The sequence below is a fragment of the Apteryx mantelli genome, chromosome 16, assembly GCF_036417845.1.
Source record: "Apteryx mantelli isolate bAptMan1 chromosome 16, bAptMan1.hap1, whole genome shotgun sequence".
NCBI lineage: Eukaryota > Metazoa > Chordata > Aves > Apterygiformes > Apterygidae > Apteryx > Apteryx mantelli.
In genome coordinates this window covers 9363479-9375428 of record NC_089993.1, presented here as the reverse complement: position 1 = coordinate 9375428, position 11950 = coordinate 9363479, and the positions used below count along the sequence as shown (strand labels likewise).

Here is an 11950-nt window from a genome sequence, read left to right as displayed (position 1 = left end):
CGCGCGCCGGTCGGGGCCGCCGGGCGCACGGCACTTCCATCTCCCCGGTCGCGGCTGAGATCGCTTCTTGCAGATGGGCCTTTGGGCTTCGCAGTCATCGACGCTCCCATGTCATTTTGGCTTCTCTGCAGGTCGGGCTTTCAGCTTTGCGGTCGCTTTCTTAATCCCCCTGCTTTTCTTTAACCAGTCATTCAACAGACCTGAAGCTAGATTTTTCTTTTTTTTGTCCCTCCCCCCCCCCTTCTCTCTCTCTCCTCTCCCGTGTATTTTTCTTCTCCTTTTTTCGCTTAGGAGCGCTTTAGGAAGGCCTTTGATAGTCTGAATGTAGTCATGGGCCCTAGGTCCTGTCCGCAGAAGGGGCTGCACCACGTCCAGCGACACCGCGCAAGCAGCGAGCCTCGGTGGCGTTTCTCCTTGACGTCGCGGGATAAAAGCGCAATGAATTGAACGGTTGTAGCACAGGGGCGCTAGCAGCTACGTGCACGTGAACGCAACCTACAGCACGCACGCAAAACCCCAAACGCTGCGTTTCGCGTTGCTTGTAGCAAAACGAGCTTGGACGGGAGCGCTGCGGACACTGTTATTTCTGTGACAAGGGCTGTACCGCGCCTCGGGGCGTTGTTTTCTCGGTCCCATGCTCTCGCGTAAATGGCTGGAAGCGGCTCTGGACAAACTAAACGTGAAACCCGTGTGCGAAGCCGCTTCGCTGCTCCGACGCGCGGGGGGAGGCGGCGGCGGGGCCGGGGCGCGGCGCGGAGCTGCCTTCCCCCCTCCTCCTTCCCCCCCCCGGCCCGTGTGCGCCTGCGCGCGGGGCGGGACGTGGCGGCGGCGGATTGGCGGCACGGCGCGGCCCCGCCCCGGCGGCGGCGGCAGGGCGACGTGTGCGCGCGCCAGCGGCCCGCGGCCCTGCCTCCCGCCCCTGCCCGCCCGGGGCCGCCGGGGATGCCGTTATGCGGAGGCCCCGGCCCCGCCGCCGCCGCCGCTCCCCGGCCGCGGCTCCGCGCGGCTCACATGGCGCGGCGCCCCGAGCTGCTGTGCGGCGCCGCCATCGTGCTGGGCTGCGCCTTCCTCGTGGCCCTCAAAGTCACCTGCAGGTAACGGCGGTGCCGCCGGGGGCGGGGGGGCTGCGCGGGCGGCGACCCGGCCCGGCGGGGCCTGAGGGCGCGGGCGGGCAAGCGTCGGTCCTCCGGGGCGGCCTGCGCGGCTGCCGGCCGCCCTCCCCCGTGCCCGCTCTGGCCGGGCTCGGTGGCCGGAGCCGCGCGGGGTCGGCGGCGCCTGCCGCTGCCGGGCCGGGGCTGCGCAGGCCGCGGCGGGACGCAGCTGCCAGCGCGGCCGTTGGCAGCGGGGCCGGGCCGGGCCGGGCCGGGCGGTGCCTCCCGGCCCGCGGCCTCCGCCAGTCGTGTGGCGCTAGGGAGAGCAACGATTTTTACGCGAGGGCCGCGTGCCCCTGTCGGGGGTCCCGGGCGGCGGCCCGGCGGCCGGGGCGGCTCTGCTGGGGAAGCCGCTCCTGCCCCTCTCCGCCGGCTGCAGGGGCGGAAGGGCTGAAGGGCTCCGGGCTGCGCGGTGGCGGCTGCGCGGCTCCTTCGTGGAGCATCGAAACGATCCGGGTGGGATTTTAGGTCAAGGTGACTTGTGTGCGTTTCAAATCGTACTAAACGAGTTTATAAACATTTGCCACGTTTGGGGTTTAGTTTTGGGAGAGGGGGGGAAGCTCCTAGGATCTGATTACTTCCATATTCCCTAGGGTCTGACCGGGTTTTTAGACTGAGAAACACTTGTTTCGGAAGCGATGATTCAGAAAAATACTAAGGCCTTCCTTTCTCACTTATATTCCTTGAATCAAGATGACTTTTAAGTCCCTTTTAACCACTTGCGCTGTGGGCAGCAACACCTCCCTTCCAGTAGCCTGTGTCTCTCTGTGACCAGATACTGCAGGTGCAAGTATAAAACTCTTGCCTCACTGTGGAGGTGAAAGACTTCTGAATTTTATCAGCTCGAAGTTAACGATCCATTTCTAAAAAATGTAATTAAGCATATTTTTCTCTGTGCTTGACTCTTGTAGTGATACTTCTGTTTTCTTCCTGCTCCCCTGTATTTAAACTGCATGTAACTTACATTTTATTGCACACTGTGCTTGGAAGCTCACAAGTTACTCTTGGAATCTGCTCCCCCCCCACACACACACATACTCTCTACAGGAAATTTGATTAAAGGGTTTGGGGTTTTCAGACTATAGGTAAATAGGCAAGCTAAGATCAGAGAAGTGTTCCTTATTAAGTTGCTGCCAGAAACAGAAGATACAAGTATTCAAGTGTACAAGTGTGCAGTTTAGAGGATTGTTAATTGTACGTTTTAACTATGACTATCTTACATACTTTCTCATCGCACATTGTCAGTATGATTTGAAAGCAAAATCTCAGCAAGAGGGCACAATTACTACCACTAAAATACAAACATAATATATTAACCTTCAGGACCAGTGGATAAAAAGTATTAAAGGGGAAAATCCCTGCACTACAAGGCAGTTCTTTAGTGGGGATTGAGATATTGCAGGTATACAGCAGCTGAAGAATATCCAAAGGGAGCCTGATCCAACCTGTGTAACTATAGAACTCCTGCAGGTTAGACCCGAAATAATTTCTGGCACTATGCAGATGTCTCTTTGAGACAACCCCACTCTAAGGACCTGGCAGTCCAATGGGCTGATCCTACTGGTGCTTGTATGTGCTTTCCTTTAATATGAGATTGTTCTGTTGAAATGAGTTTAAATCTTATAGGATGTACGCAGCACGTAAATAAAACAATCAGTGTTTTAATAAACACTATGTGATTCTTACATTTGTATGATCATTTATTGTGTAATGCTCATTTTATTCCTGTATAATTTGTCGCGGTTCAGCCCACTCAGTTTTCAAGATTAAGAAAGTTCTAACAGTGAAAGAATTTATGGTAAGGAAAGGTACGAACAGCTATTCAAGAGTATTCTGTGAGCAGCCACATTGGTATTTAACATTACACACTTGATAAAACAAGGATCCTATTCTCTGTATAAAACTGGGAATTATATAAAAATACTCCATTGTGTATTTAATATTGCAGAGGGAGGCAATACTGAGAAAATCAGTGTAAGAAGCTGATAGCTATGGGTTTATTCTGTGGGGTGTTTTATAATTACTAGAGATTTTTTTCATACTTGAGAATAGCCATGTATTTCTTACTCACCTGTGTCATGATACCTCTTCTGTTAATACATTTTACATTTCCTTGCAATTTAGAGCCAATTTCATGTCTCGTTTTTAAGGCTTGTCTTATTATGCTGTTTGTCTACCCACTCAGCACACCTTTTGAACTTGCTGTCCGCTTTCAGTTTAATTTGGTAGAGGAAGCAGAGATTTTGAATGTATTTAGGTTGTCAGTTTTCATTAAACCAGTTAAAGAGGAGAGATTCAAGTTAATGTCTCTTAGGAAATAGGTTTCGGTGCGAGCTTAGCCTTTACCTGTTGTGTTTGGCTTTCAGTGGCTAATCAATGTGTGTGTGCTGACGGGTGAGTTAGTGTCTGTGCAGCTTCAGCGACCCATAGCACATCTGTGTTTGTGTCCTGCCCAGCTGGAAGCTAGAAAACATGGGAAGAAGCTCGCAGTTTGGGTAAGAGTGGGACCCTAGATGTGAGAGAGTATAACTGGAGGTATTGGTTGTGAGGATGAAGAGATGGAAAAGGAAACAGGATTGGGGAAGGAGGTGGGTTGCTGATTGGGGGAGCAAGAAGGAACAAACGCAGAAATACATAGAAACTAAATTTTTGGCCATGTGTGTAAAAACAAATCCATTTTGTGAGTAGTGGAATTAATGAAGTGTAAACATAAGAAACCAATTAATGTTTTAAAAGTTCTGGTTTTTGAAGTTAAAATTTTTTCTTGCATATGCATTAAGAATTTCCATAGCTTTTAGAAAATATACTGGGGGTGACTCTTAAATGTTTAGCTTTAAGCATATGCTTAGTGACCTGGAAATGAGTAAAGAGTTGTGGCTTTTGTGGGTTTGTTTCATAAAAACACAGGTGCTTCTTACAAACCAGAATATAGCAGCATTATTAGAATGGTGCTTAATGTATGAGTTTGACAGTGTTCCGTGCATAATAATTTTATCCCACTTACTAAAATTGTAACGTAAAAAGGAGGAAAGATCAGATGGAAAGATTTCCTTTGTTAGCTTTTTATTGTAGTGTAAGGTAAAGGAATGCATACTCTTCCCTAAAACTTTCTGTCACATGAGATACCATGGCAAAATTAAGTCATGCAGTGGTGCAGTCCAGTTTTTAATCTAATTTACACTTGTAAATATAATCTGGCTATAGTAAATATAGCCAGAGGAATATTTTGGATTTAAGAGAATATAAGAGAGAGAGAATATGATCATTTACTTGCATTTGAGGCAGGTTGTACCATAAACACTTCTGAACATGCTGGGAATGATGTGTATCTGGATTGTGTGATTGCTGCTTGCTGATTTGATAGCAGAGTTTCCTGTGCATTTGGTTTAAATTCTTGGTATTACTGCACAAACCCATTTCTCTTAAGCAAATGAACCTGCCATAAAGTCATACTGTATTGTCTTTAAATCAAGATTCTTTATTTGTTGATGCTGTCTTTACACTGAAGAAGAAACCTGCCAGAACAAAGTTTGTAGTCTCTGCTCTAATCACTGATATCAGTAAGCTAACACACGTTTGCATACTGCTAAAAGTCATTAGTAAAACCATTTTTTTTGTGATACAATATAAAAGAATAGAAATGTAGAATATTTTAAAGCAAGGCATAAGGCACAGTAATAGTCTCTGTTTACATTATGTAAACACATCACAAAACTTTATGACTAGCATCTCTTCTCTTATCAGGGTGCTGTTACCTAAAGTACAAGTGTTAAAAGAGGATGAGGCCAGGGAAGAAATCCAAAGAAATCATTCTTCCTGGTAATTTTATGCTCTATAGCAATCAGCAATAAGAGTGTGAGCTAACATACCCATAAACATAATGCATGGTATGACAGTGTGACTTCCTAAAGCTTGTTAAGGGCGATCTTAAGATTTCTATGGTATTTCATGTAACTAACTCAGATAATGTAAATTGTAGTCATTTGCATCAGTTCTTAAAGTTTTATCATTGCATGACCTTTGCTAGGATTAATAAATCAGGACTTTGGACACTTTTTTTTTTTTTTTTAAACTACTGTTACACAGTCTCAATAAGCCTTTTTGATTTCCTTCCTGCAGCCGAGCAAAAGATGTAACAATGCCAGCGAAGCTTCCAGTGAATTTCTTCTCCACAAGATCTCCAGTCATTGATCTTTTTCGGGGACAGTTAGATTATGCAGATCACCTACGTCAGGATTCGGAAATTGTGCTGTATTTTTTCTATGCACCGTGGTGTGGCCAGTCCATTGCAGCAAGAGAAGAAATAGAGCATGTGGCCAGCAGATTGTCAGACCAGGTAATTCCAGAAACTATTTGATTAAAAAAAAAAAGAGACCTGATAGCTTTTTAATCTCCAGGCAAAGGCTGATTTCTGCCTTCCCACGGGAGCCAGTAGGACCTGAATGCTCACATTTTAGGTTAATTCAGCCAGCCATCTTAATTGTAAAATTACATACAGAGTGTTAGAATAATTGTAGAAAACCTGTGATTTCTGTTCGCTTGTGCGTTATTTCTGCTCCTGGATGGGAAACTCTAGAAGTTTCATCTTACAAAGTATTTTCAAAATTATTCATGTGCCTTTGGGCAGAAATGGCAGGGAGTTTGCTCCACTTCCAGGATCCTTGGAGATGTTGGTCGTGATGTAGAGGCCTTGCAGCCATTACGTTGCTACCTAACAGTTAGTTACCTCTAACACTTCACAGATTCAACTGTCCTGAAACTCTGCTCTTTGGGCTCTGCTCTGCAGAGCGAGTCATCAGTGTGGGTTATGACCAGGCTAGTAAATCTGAAGGATTTAGATTAGGAAGCTAAAAACTAAATGGAAAGAAGAGTGACCAAAGGGATTACTGTTGCAAAAAAGGGAGGGGAAAGAAAGTCTTGGATGAAAGAATTAAGGGGAGCACATGTGGAATACTGCATTGAAAATAGCAGATGGAATGGATTGGAAAGAACCATACTAGATAAAGAAAGTTATGGTAATGCACTTTGTTAGGTGAGAACTTTTATCTGTTCTGCAGGTGCTATTTGTGGCTGTTAATTGCTGGTGGAACCAGGGGAAATGCAGGAAGCAGAAGCATTTCTTTTATTTTCCCGTGATACACTTATACCATCGGAGGTAAGAGTTTTATAAATATGGTCTGGGTTTTATATTGTTACTTTGGTAAACAGAGGTACTGTTTAAAATGTTGCGTATTGAAAGTGTTGCACCTGTAATTATAATGAATAGTTAGGGCAGAGGAGATTCTGGGTGAAGCTCATCCTGTAGACTACTTACGTATCAGGAAAGGCTGTAAATGTCAATTAAATGACATGCTGCTCAATTCTTCATCCTTAAGGAAAACTTCTGTTGCCTACGCATCTCCTGGAAGTTTTGCCTCAAATGAAATGTAAAGAATTCAGATTTACATTTTTATTTTAGTTTTCTGCTTGCTGTAGGTGGACTATATTATATCAACTGGTCACAGTTTAAGGCAGCAGTAAAGTATGTGCTTATGGGCTATTGAAGTTAGTGGAATTTAAATGCATGTTTAAATGTAATTGTGTGCTGAAGACTTTTTTCTAAATCTGGACTTCTACTCCTTTTTTTATGGTCTAAATGTTGAGATATCACTATATAATGTTTTATATAATACCACTTTTATTTTTAGTATTTGCATGTATTATCCCTTTCTTTCTTTTTGTGTGCAGTAGAAAGTAGGAGAACATGTTTTCTAATGCTAGGTACAGAAGAGCTAGTTTCTGTGCAGACTTGCTTGCATTTCTGCTTGTGTACCATAGTCTTGCACTGCAGCTCCCTTCCATTAGCAAAGGCTGGTTTTGTTTGTTTAGGGGATTTATATATTGAGGAGGAACAATCCTGATCTTTGTTGTTAGCTGAACTTTGAATAGACAGAGATTGCATTGGCATAATTCAGACTGTAATTAAAAAAAAAAAAGCTAAATCAGTGCAGAATCCCACTTGGATGTACATTGACTTAAAATTATTTTATATAGAGATAACATACATTAGGTTGATACATTCAGGTACTAGCAATAACCAATTGGAATATTCTTAAACAGTCATATCAAAAGGAGATATAAATTCATACTGATACTTTGTAAACCCCCCCAGAGGGCAATGCACCCCTCATTCCTGAGACATTGAACCTCTAATGTTGTGTACTGTGCATGCTATATGTTGAAGCAGTACATGTTACTGTGAAGGCAAAGATTTGCAATAAGGCAATATAGAGAGTAGTGTAATTAAGATTGTGTATATGTAAATTATATTTTTTAAATTGCTTCTTGTTCCCAATTAAATTCTTCAGTGGGAATGGACTAATTCCTCATGCTTTTAGTGTTTCATTTTACTTCGGAATGTGATGCTCTGACCAGCCTGATAACAATGAATCGGATAGAGGACTTCAGGGTAATGAAGGATGAGCTCTGGAGATCAGAGCCACAAGGCCCCCTCCTGCTTTAGCACTGCCTGGCGTGGTGTGAGCTGTTTGTCAGATGGCTGGGGAGAAGCTGTAGACTTGCTCAGCCTCTCCATCAGCAGTGTGACTGGACTCTTCCCTGCTTAATTGAGTGCTACTTATAAAAGTCTATTTAAAAATCTGCAAGTGAAAATAGTGACACTTTTCCGCTCTATATTTTTAAGTCATGTGTATTTACTCAGGTGTAGGGACAAAGCAGAAAGATATGTATATGGTTATGTAATTCATACCTGCCTTTTACCAGCTTCTTTAATGGGGCTCAGAGGTGGTCTTCATCCCTGGGTCCCCACGAGCACATTGCACCTACTGTAGACCCTGTGCTAGAGCCACAGCTCCCCTCTCCGATATAGCAGCTGCTGCAAGTTAACACAGAGAGCACTCTCGGTTCCCCCGGGGCTGAGCATGCTGTCTGTGTCGCTCCCGTCTCTGCCACCCCCAGGAGGGACTCTCTCTCTTGTTAACTTAAGTCTTAATGTTTTATTATTTTTTTTGGTACTAGTTTTGGACCAATTGAATACAAAGGCCCTATGAGTGCTGTTTATATTGAAAAGTTTGTTCGCCGGGTGATGACACCACTACTCTACATCTCGTCTCGATCAAAATTACTAGATTTCCTCTCAAATTATGAGGTACTTGTCTCTCTTCTCTAGCTTTACCACTGTGGTTCAGAAAGAGTTTGACTTGTTTCACGGTTACATTTGAGCTGCTCCAAAGTAGTAGTTTCTTTCCAGAATCTTGACATCAGTGCCCTGTAAAATTTGTTAAAATTATAAAAATAGGAAATGACAGATTCATAGTGCTGGTACCTTGTCTAGTGACTATCATGATGTGGTGATGTTATTGATTTGCAGCATGTTAGTATGTAGAGTCAACCATCAAACCGTTAACCTCCCCAGAATGTCACATATGAGCAAGTGAGAAGGGAGAGCCCTTTTGCCCAAAAGCTTGCAGACTAAGTTGGAAAGGCAGTTGAGAAATATATAATAATTGCTTTAATTTTTAAAGGAATATTAAATCTTTCCATTAAGTGAAGAAGCCTGTTAAATAAAAACAAATGTGAAATCAGTTGAAGTAATGGCTTCCAGCTTCTTTGTATGATGTAATTTCATGATTTTACTCCACTGGTGCATTGTGTTTTATTAATTTTCAGTCTGTTGTGTTCAGAGAAGCCAAGACTGGTAACAGTACTAGTGGATTAATAACTTTTAAGTAGATAAAATGAATTTGCAGCAGAACCATTTATAACTATGTTTCTTTAGTGCACAATGGAGAAATACTATAATGTTACTAAACCCCCAGCTATTACAGCAGAACAGAAAACATAAACAACAGATTGCTATTGTGGTAGTGCCCAAAACACACAAGGGGCTTTCCAGTGTTTCCGAATGAAACGTGGTTCCTTTCCGAGTTGGTGTTGCGTTCTCAAGACTGATCCTGCTGCAGAACGGAGCGCAGCTTGTGTGGTTAAATGAAAGGTACCGCAGCGTAAGGGGATGCACGCTAGCGCTTACCACGAATAGCTGCTGTGCTGTTCACAGTTCAGTTTATCCTTCAGCAGCTCTTTGTTGGTTTAGTTCTCCAGTGTTTTAAGCAGGGATTTTGAGTCAGGAGTGGTGAGTTCTGCACCTGTCTCTGACACTGATATTTTCTGTGATCACGAGCAGTTCTGTTGTCTTTCCTCTGCTTCAGTTTAGTCATTCTGAAACTTTGGGTTTTTTTTTAACTCCTTTAGAAATTTGAAAACAGCCATGCTTAGTTTTCAGTTTGTTTTGTGAATTATCTCTTGGTTGTCTCCAAGAAGTAATGAATAAGCATACTGTCATTAAGCTTAAACTTACTTTACAATAGGATGTGCGCTTCCGTTGGAAAAAGACTAAGATAAAAGACAAATTTCTTGGGGAACCCAGAAAATCAATTTTTCATTTTGAAATACTGCTTAGCAGTTGAACAGCTGTTTATATTTCCAGTCTGTGGTCAAGCATTCCCCCCTTTCCTCTGCTTCAAAACTCCATGGCTTTGAGAAGTCCCCAGTCTGTATTTTATATTTGGCATTTGTTGGTTCTTTCTGTGAACTGGACTAAGAATTGAGTCTGATCTCTTCCCCCTCCCCCCCCCCCCCAATTTAAGGTTGGTGTTATTCCCCAGTCCGTCGGAGCACCCACTAGGTGCTCAGTGTCTTGCTTTTATAAAATAAGGAGGAGACGAAGGAGGGCATACAAAAATAACAGCCACCTCATGCAGTCAGATCCAGCAGGGAACAGGAGAAGCCACACATTAATGGAGAAGGGCATCGGATAGCATGAGTCCAGGTGAGTGCAGTACGGAAAGCAAACGCTGACTGATCAGAAGCTGTGAGACCTAAGAAATCAGAGAGTTGTATACGAAGATGAAGAGGGAAACATAGGAATAAAGGAAAAAGGAGTTTTCAAACAGAAATAAACATATTGTTGTTTCATCATTTTAGGGAGTTAGAAATGGGAACATTTTCACTGTTGTTGTTTATGTAAGTCAAGGGACATTGTACAGTTTGTAGGAGAAGATACAATCCAGGAGGTTATTGCTGGGCTTAAGAAGTGAAAAAGCTTGAGAAATCTTAGTATGTTTTGGAGTAGGTTACAGGAAATGCATGTATGATACAACTAATTGCTATTTCAACAGCTTATTTTCCTCTTTAGTTTCTTGCTTTGATTTTCATCTTTTGTATACAGCAAATGTTAGTTTTTGGCAGGAGGGAAGGGAGGGAAAACTATTTGTGGCTGATCATTAGGCATTTTGACCATTGTCTGCTGCTTGATCAGTTTTTTTTGTGATTTCTTCATTGAAAAGCATTAATTTGAAGCTCAGAATATTTTACGAAAGACTTGTCCTCAGCAGCATCTAATTTTCAGTCCTGTGTCCTGCTAGAGAACTGGCTATGCAAACTCAGGTTAAGGGTGTTTACATTTGAGTTGGAAAATGTGAGCTGAAATGAACCTTTCCGTAGGTGATCCGCAGCCTGCACTAGGCAGTGCTCGTTCTCTGCCTCAGCTGTTTCGTTTACTCTGATATTAAGGTCTCCCGTGTTAAGGAGTAGGTCGCAGTGTAGCTTGCTGTCAGTGGCTCTTGGGAGGCAGTCTTGGTCCTTGTTGCTGTGCTTTTCCGTCCAGCGTTAGCACTACATGGAGTCTGGTATATGCAGTAACTTTTAAAGCTGTCAGTAGATGAACGATTTGCGTGCAGGGCCGCGAGCTGAGCAGCACTGCTGCTGGTATGGATTTTCACACTTAGCGTTACTGAGCGCTTCTCTTGTTTCAAGGGCATTTTATTGTTGCTTGTCAGTTCGCTTCTGCTAATGGCCAGGACTGCAAGGCCATAGTTGTCCTTTTCCATCTAACCCATGAAGCTTTTCATGTTTAAACCTTGTGCTCAAATTCCAGTTACCAACTTTTGACAGAGAAAGGGTCTAGCAAAGAAGAAGCAAAGAAAATCAGGAGCGCTACCCGCACACCACCAGATGCTGAAATCCATTAGCCATGTTAGCATGCCTGAACTAGCAAGTCTTGTAAAAGTACCAAGTTAAACTTGCAAAGTGTTTTTTTTTGCAAGTCCGAGCACATCAAGAGATACCAAAATCTGGTAGTATTTTACCTTGTAATCAAATCTTAATTAGCATGTTTCTGTTTCTAAAAACGTTACTAGAGTCCAACAGAAAGTAAGAGCAAGTGGTGTTGGTTATATAATACTGTGTCCATTTCTCAACCAAAGTAGATCAGTAAAAACATGACTACAGTGAGAAGCTGTACTTGCTACCGCAAGAGGGCACACAAACTCTATGAAAAAAAATTCTTGTTGAAGACTTGAAAGTTAAGATTCTGCTTTTTGTGATACTAATTAAGTTTTTTTTTAAAAAAAAAAGTTTGTGCAATGATACTAGTATAAAATTAGAATGGGATAAAAAATAGAATTTACTGTTTGAGAAACCCCACTTGGAAAAGCAGTTATAATATGCAGAATATGCAGGAAGATTTAAGTTGCATCAGGAGAAAGATTTGCAGTTCCTACCATAACTCCAGGTGACTGTCAGAATGTATAATCAGACTTCTTGTGTTTTCTTAATTGCAGAGATGTAACAATTTTATTTTAATCCAAACTAGTATGTCTAATTCCTCATCTGACTAACCCAACTATTTTAGAAACGGCCTCTTCCTCCACTGTGCCTTAGAAGAAAAACACACAGCTTTCCTAGTTGGACAAAAGTCATCACTCACTAATGAAAATCAAACAAATGTGCACAGGGATTTT

General features: G+C 42.9%; 1 protein-coding gene across 4 annotated transcripts in view; it reads left to right on the top strand.

Annotated features, from left to right (window-relative positions):
• The first annotated feature begins 905 nt into the window (after positions 1–905).
• Positions 906–11950, top strand: part of TXNDC11 (thioredoxin domain containing 11) — a 37156-nt gene continuing 26111 nt past the window's right edge. The window contains exons 1-5 of one of the 4 annotated variants that reach the window (XM_067306460.1): positions 3521–3646; positions 4896–4970; positions 5271–5487; positions 6209–6306; positions 8169–8298. In XM_067306460.1, coding sequence (XP_067162561.1) covers positions 3624–3646; positions 4896–4970; positions 5271–5487; positions 6209–6306; positions 8169–8298 — 543 coding nt within the window. In that variant the 5' untranslated portion in view covers positions 3521–3623. Of the gene's footprint in view, positions 1095–3520; positions 3647–4895; positions 4971–5270; positions 5488–6208; positions 6307–8168; positions 8299–11950 lie in introns of those variants that run through there. The other 3 variants (XM_067306459.1, XM_013940200.2, XM_013940202.2) reach the window with 3 other exon arrangements.